The 7,253-nt window shown below is 40.0% G+C and overlaps 1 protein-coding gene across 1 annotated transcript; it reads left to right on the top strand.

The window, feature by feature from the left end:
* Positions 1-227: 227 nt before the first annotated feature.
* Positions 228-4,039, top strand: LOC124138898 (transmembrane protein 70 homolog, mitochondrial-like). Its single transcript, XM_046505790.2, has 2 exons — positions 228-311; positions 3,294-4,039. The coding sequence occupies exon 2, from the start codon at positions 3,299-3,301 to the stop codon at positions 3,968-3,970; it is 672 nt and encodes a 223-aa protein (XP_046361746.1). The 5' UTR covers positions 228-311; positions 3,294-3,298; the 3' UTR covers positions 3,971-4,039.
* Positions 4,040-7,253: the final 3,214 nt, after the last annotated feature.

A 7,253-nucleotide genomic window follows, 5' to 3' on the forward strand; every position in this document is an offset into this window, starting at 1 on the left:
TTTCCGTATAACGAGGCATGCTGGGCCTTATAACGAATGTTTAACCACGACATACCAGCCGTATAGCGATTACGACATACCTATCTATTCCATGTTAATCTTGTTAGTCAATTTATTACCATTAATCATTAATGATTTTCAATTTGTGTATGGACTCTGTGGTCGATATCTCAAGTTTGAAAGATTTTATTGGAAAAAGCGACAATCAGAAAGTAGTCACAATAAACCTTTCCTTCCTCCTTTCATGGAGAGTTCCCACATGTGAATTTGTGCTGTTTGACAATGACCTTCATATAGACACGGAAATCAGGGTAAAATAAGGACGGTTGTCTCAGCACGTTGTCATATTTGATCGATTATGTCATTATGATGTAATATTCTAAGATCGAAGATGAATGAATGCGAAATGTCAAGCAGGCATCTATGAAGTTTCCAAGCGTTAACTAATATTTACAGGTGTGAGAAGCGCAAATAAAATCGTTTCAACCAAAACGGTTACAGGCCGCCTAAGCCACATTTCGAAAATAGGTAGCCAAAATTGATGTGGCTCGCGGGGCAATGGTTACGGTTGCGTGATTGTGGAATGTGGCGCTCGTGGCTATGCTGTCAAAACATGCTTTGTGATTCTAGCAGGTTACCGTATTTAACAAAACAAGTCTTGTTATCTCATTTTTTTATTCAGATCATAACAGGGTTAATATATTCAACATTACATTGATGTATATCATGACAAGTCATATTAAATTGTCACATTACAGGTCACGATTGTGTAATGAATTGTTGTGTAGCCCATCTAAAACAATGACAATGTTTGCACTTACATGTAAGACACAGATGTATTATGCTACTGCATGACTTGATGATGCCGAACACTCCCATAATGTCATTACTGCAGATGAAGGAGGTTGCCCACGTGGTCAGCACATTCCATCTCACTCAGGTGTTGGTTCAGGAGCTGGGTCTTGAGCGATGCAATACAAGCATCGATTTCTTTGTACTTCCTTCTTCGTGAAGGTTCTGACCACTGGTGAGAGAGTCTCAGGACTGCAACCTCTGTGAGTGACTGCTCGCGCTGAAAGAACTTCACTACCTCGTAGATGTTCGGGTGGCACTTCTTGACAATTTTCTTTATCTTGTTGTGCCACCCTTCCAGGTGATTGTTTGTACGGTGGCCTTGGTTTTCGAAGTGATTCCAAATCTCTGGCATGAAGGCCCCTCCTTGAACCCAACTGGTTGTCACATAGTCCATGAAGGCAGTCACTTTAGGGCCAGCAGGAGAGTCAGCAATGGCATCAAGCCACACATCATCCACCTTGTCACGAGGTGGCTCGGAGCAACTCACCCTGAGTTGTGATCCTTGCAGTGCACTCCTTGACAATACAGGACCAGTATCTTCTTTCACCAAGACTGCTCTTACACCGAAACTTAAAGCCATCATAGCACAAAATGACGCCTCCTCTGCCACTTTCAATGAACTTTATTTGAACTTGTGCATTTACCATGGTTCTGACATGGAGTGAACAGGACGTCACTTAAATATGTTATGAATAACAGGATTAACTCAATGTCATTTAAGACCGCCATTGATCTCTAAGTAATCTCTAGTAATTCTCTACAAGCTAATTGAGGTGAGTTTACTCAATTTAAATGTGGGACACTCATTTAAAGGTATCGGTAATCTGATTAATTAATACTGGCTAGAGTAGGTGAAATGCACACAGCTGAAAATGTGGCGCATTCGGCAATAGTCATTTTTGAAATGTGGCTCAACCTGCTAGATACCGCCAAAACTGATCATCATCTGCTTCAACGACACATAATGAAATCGCATCAGCATCCTTTCTGTGATTGTAGATTTTGCAGAGACGCTTACCCTAATGAGGGAAATATTATCTCATCTGATACCCATTTAAGTTAAAGATGAACGACAATCCTTACATATTTTCATGGCACATGCCTACTGCTATAACTACTATTACCATTGTTGACCAAATAAACGATTTTATGTGGCCTACATAATAAGTCTTTATTAACTGAAGCAATAGCTAATCAGAGTTGTGCAGATTAGGAAAATGACGAGTCAGTGATCTGCAGTTGACAAACACAATGCATGTTCTAAGTTTCTAACTAAATTATATTTTCCAACTTGCCCGGCACTTTATTTTCACGGGTCGGTCAGGTACTAATTGAACACTCCTGTTGTGTAGAGGGCTGATACGCATAATACACTCGGACAATATATATTTATTTTTCATAAAAAACAAACCATGAGCATATGACACTGGAAATATCATAATAAACAAATCCGTTCTGAAGTATTCAATTTAAAAAAAATAAAATGATGTATGTTATTCCTTTTATTACACAATTTATGGTTATAAAAATGTTCATTATATATCTGGACTTACAATTGTAATCTATTGTATTGATTTTATTCAAAATTCATTCAATATTGTTTATGTTCATTTTGGTGAAATTGTGCTTGAACTGATCGGAAGATTGCACCAATTCACCATTATTTACTGCAACCATGGTAGCTCGAAGGTGTGAATGATACATAATATAATAATAGGATTAAATTGTGTACTTCAGTTCAGATTTGTTGACTGGTATTTCTGGTGTTACGTGATCATGGTGATCAGCTGATAATTTTTTATAAGATGGGGAAAAACATTGTGTCATTGGAAAATTTGCGTTTATGTTAGTTAATTTTGGCACCATGCTTTACCGCGCTATAACCGAGTTAGGGCTATATTGAAGGGCGCAATAGTGAGGGAACACTGTATTTTCATTGATATTCTATTTTGTGTATCAATACAGTATTGTGTGTGTAGTGTCCATATATGTGTATAGAATGTAGCAAATAGCTTTGTGTGGCTGTTTCTATGGAGACAGTAATCATGTATTGATGATATGTTCAGTACACTTTGTTTGCAGAGAAGAACTCAAAACATATTTCAAATATATCCAAACAACGCTATTAATTGCTTTGATCATGTATGACATGTTTAAGTAATTGTTTTGTATAATAATGTTAAAACTTTAACCAAAAATTCAAATGGCATCATTTTCTACTTTAAATTATCTGAATTTGAGCTTATTTCAAATACATGTATATCAAAACAATGCTATTAATTGCTTTGAACATGTATGACATGTGTAAGTAATTATTTTGTATAATAATGTTAAAACTTTAACCAAAATTTAAAATGACATCACTTTCAACTTTGAATTATCTGAATTTGAGCTTCTTGATGATAAGTAATCCATAAGTAATCTATTTTGCCTTTCAGGAATCATGAGGTTGCTTGGACAGATAATTCAACAGGTCAGAGGTCATTATGGCATGACCTTGACCTGTGGAAGGACAAAGTTACATCTGGGAAACAGGATAACCCCTATGTCTGTTTTTTCACGTTCATTCGCCTCTGAGACAAACCAAGATGCCCTCACCGAGATGCCGCTGAAGCATCCTGTGAAAGGGGAGCTTGTGTATGGCGGACCTCTGTGGAAAATGGTTAAGGGCATCAAAGCCTTCTCAGTGTCCACCAGTATGATTGGACTGGGGCTGCAGCCGTACATACTGATGAACGCAGGGGAGGCTGCCATGTTCAGTAAAGTGATGATAGGAGGAACGATAAGCTTTTTCATCTTCATCACCCCTATGCTGATTCATTTTGTGACAAAGAAGTATGTGACCTACTGCTACCTGAACAGAGACACTGGGAGCTTCACAGCAGCCACCTACAGCTTCTTCCTGAGGAGGAAGGAGATTGAGTTCACAGCTGAAGACGTGGTGGTGCCGGACATCCCGGGCATGTTCACCACCGTACTGGTCAAAGGGAAGCCACTGTTCCTGGATGCACGGATGTTCTACAGCAAGGACGCCTACATTCACTTCATGGGCTATGACAAGCCTATTGACTGGACAATGCCAGATTACAGCAAGAAGCCCAAGAAGGAAACATGATTGTATGATTTCAAGTGGAATCTGTGTGTATGTGAATGTAGAGAAAAATAAACATTATTCCAGTGTGAACAGGATTTTGTTCAACGTATATTGTTGGAATAAGAGTGAGTGAATGAGTATGGTTTTACACCGCTTTTAGCACTATTCCAGCAATATCATGGCGGGGGACACCAGAATAAGGCTTCACACATTGTACCACTGTCGGGAATCGAACCCGGGTCTTTGGTGTGACGAGTGAACGCTTTAACCACTAGGCTACCCGACCGCCCCTTGTTGGAATAAGAAAACTGACCCAAATTCATCATGTGGGTGGCAACACTTCACTAAAAGGGGCAGTGGGTTAGCATAGTAGTTAGGCATGGGCTCACTGCACCAAAGGTCTTGGTTCAACTCTGCAAATGGGTCCAATGTTTTTAAACATTTCTGGTGTCCTCCATACAAAATATATATATTTGTATTAACGATGTTAGAATAAAGCGGCATCACTATGTTATGGACTACTAGTTTAGATGCAGTGAGAAGTGAAAACGTCAAACTGGAAAAAAACATTTTGGTTCTCCATGTCAGCACCAAGGTTGTGTTGTTTTTACACAAACAAGGAAAATTGTGACCAATGACAACAGGCTTAACAGCCGTGCATCTCAGCTGGTCAGGCTTAAATATAGTAAATATATATATAGTAAGGAAGTGGAATGTTACTGTTCTGTCACTTATAAGGACAGCCTCCATGGTCTAGTAGATTGAGTATCTGCCCATGGAGGGGAAGGTTGGTGGTTCGATCTCTGGCTGTATCATACCAAAGACATTAAGAGATGGTACTTCTTATGACCCTGCCTAATACTCAATATTCAGGAGAGAAAACAAGGACTAGTCTCGAAGTCAGGATATTGTGTCTGAGTAGGGTAGAACAATAAATCTGCTTAAATCTCCACTAGCATGCATGCATGCACACATGTCGCTATTGACGTGCAATCTATGCTGTTATGTCTTAAATGTTCAACAGGTTGAATGGTTGAATTCAGATCAGTGATGCCCAGTTTGAACAGTCTATGCTTTTATTTAATCGTGTTAATGTACTAAAATCATTATTAATGTCATAATACTTCAACCGCTTCCATATGAGACAATTAATCACTATTCAAATACTAGTAGTCTTCCCCAGAAAAAGTAGGTCAGGTTAGGTTAGGTTAGGTTAGATTAGGTTAGGTGTCTGTAATAATAAGAGCTTAACTCTGATTTGCACTTACATCTAACACTAGCTATACACTCTCCACTGTTTCTAGCTGCAGATGCAGGGACATATGATGTCAGAACTGAGATGGAGGACGAGTGGTAAATGATCTGATTCAGTGAAAGACAAACTTTCCATATAATTACAATACTGAGAAAGGCAAATATCTGCTCTCTCACTATATGTGTGTGCAGAGAATCACCATGTACAGTGCATGGGACTTGAAACAAACAGGAGCGAGCCAAGCCAGAGACCACATATCCTTATGTTTATAGTTTGTGCATGTCATTGATCCCAATTGCGTGGATCGATGTTCATGCTGTCAATCACTGGATTGTCTGGGCCAGGCTCGATTATTTACAGACTGCCATCATATAGCTGGAATATTGCTGAGTGCAGCGTTAAACAAAACCAAAACCAAACTTCATTGACATTTCTACAGCCAGATTGAAATCACATTATATTTTGAGAAAGACATGACCATAACCATGAAAGTCACACATTCCACAAGCAAGGGCCACGCTAAATCAGCGCAGATCTCTGGCAAGAAGACACAATATCAATAAATAAGGCACATAGTCACATACGTCAAGAAAGAAGACGCAAAACAATAGACACAATCACGCTAAACCGGACACAGACGTCTAGAAAGAACACACAATCACGCTGAATCGGCACACACGTCTAAATAGAAGCCACAATAACGCTAAATCATGTGCAGATGTCTAGTAAGAGGACACATTCACGATACGTCTGGAACAGACGTCTAGAAAGAACACAGTCACAATCGGGCACATGTGTTGAGAAAGAAGACACAATCAAGCAAAATCGGGCACAGACGTCTAGAAAGAAGGTACAATCACGCTGAATCGGGCACAGATGTTTAGAAAGAAGACACATTCACCATAAATCAGGTACAGATGCCTAAAAAGAAGACACAATCACGCTTAGTCGGGCACAGACGTCTAAAAAGAAGACACAATCAAGCTTAATCGGGCACAGACGTCTAGAAAGAAGACACAATTAAGCAAAATCGGGCACAGACGTCCAGAAAGAAGACACAATCATGCAGAATTGGGCACAGACGTCTAGAAAGAAGACACAATTAAGCAAAATTGGACACAGACGTCTAGAAAGAAGACACAATCATGCAGAATCGGGCACAGACGTCTAGAAAGAAGACACAATCACGATAAGTCGGGCACAGACGTCTAGAAAGAAGACACAATTAAGCAAAATCGGGCACAGACGTCTAGAAAGAAGACACAATCATGCAGAATCGGGCACAGACGAAAAGAAAGAAGACACAATCACGATAAGTCGGGCACAGATGTCTAGAAAGAACACACAATCACGCCCAATCGGGCACATAAAACTCGGAAGAAGACACAATCACGCTAAATCATACACAGACGTCTAGAAAGGACGCAATCACGATAAATCGGGCACAGACGCCTAGAAAGAAGACACAATCGGGCACAGATGTCTGGAAAGAACACAGTCAAGATAAATCGGAAACAGACGTTTAGAAAGAAGACACAATCAAGCAAAATCGGGCACAGATGTTGAGAAAGAAGACACAGTTACGATAAGTCGGGCACAGACGAAGAGAAAGAACACACAATCATGCAGAATCGGGCACAGATGTTGAGAAAGAAGACACAGTTACGATTAACAGGCACATATGTCTAGAAAGAAGACACAATCACGCTAAATCGGGCACAGACGTCTAGAAGGAAGACACAATCACGCTAAATCGGACACAGAATTCTAGAAGGAAGACACAATCACGCTGAATCAGGCACAGGCGTCTAGAAAGAACACAAAAACACGCTATATCGGACACAGATGTCTGGAAAGACGACACAATCACGATAAGTCGGGCACAGACGAAGAGAAACAACACACAATCATGCAGAATCGGGCACAGATGTTGAGAAAGAAGACACAGTTACGATAAGTCGGGCACAGACGAAGAGAAAGAACACACAATCATGCAGAATCGGGCACAGATGTTGAGAAAGAAGACACAGTTACGATTAACAGGCACAT

The sequence above is a fragment of the Haliotis rufescens genome, unplaced genomic scaffold (genome assembly GCF_023055435.1).
Source record: "Haliotis rufescens isolate VD_foot unplaced genomic scaffold, xgHalRufe1.0.p SCAF_19, whole genome shotgun sequence".
NCBI lineage: Eukaryota > Metazoa > Mollusca > Gastropoda > Lepetellida > Haliotidae > Haliotis > Haliotis rufescens.

Bases quoted from the DNA above. Each gene is read 5' to 3' on its own strand.
- LOC124138898 (XM_046505790.2), top strand. From the start codon at position 3,299: ATGAGGTTGCTTGGACAGATAATTCAACAGGTCAGAGGTCATTATGGC.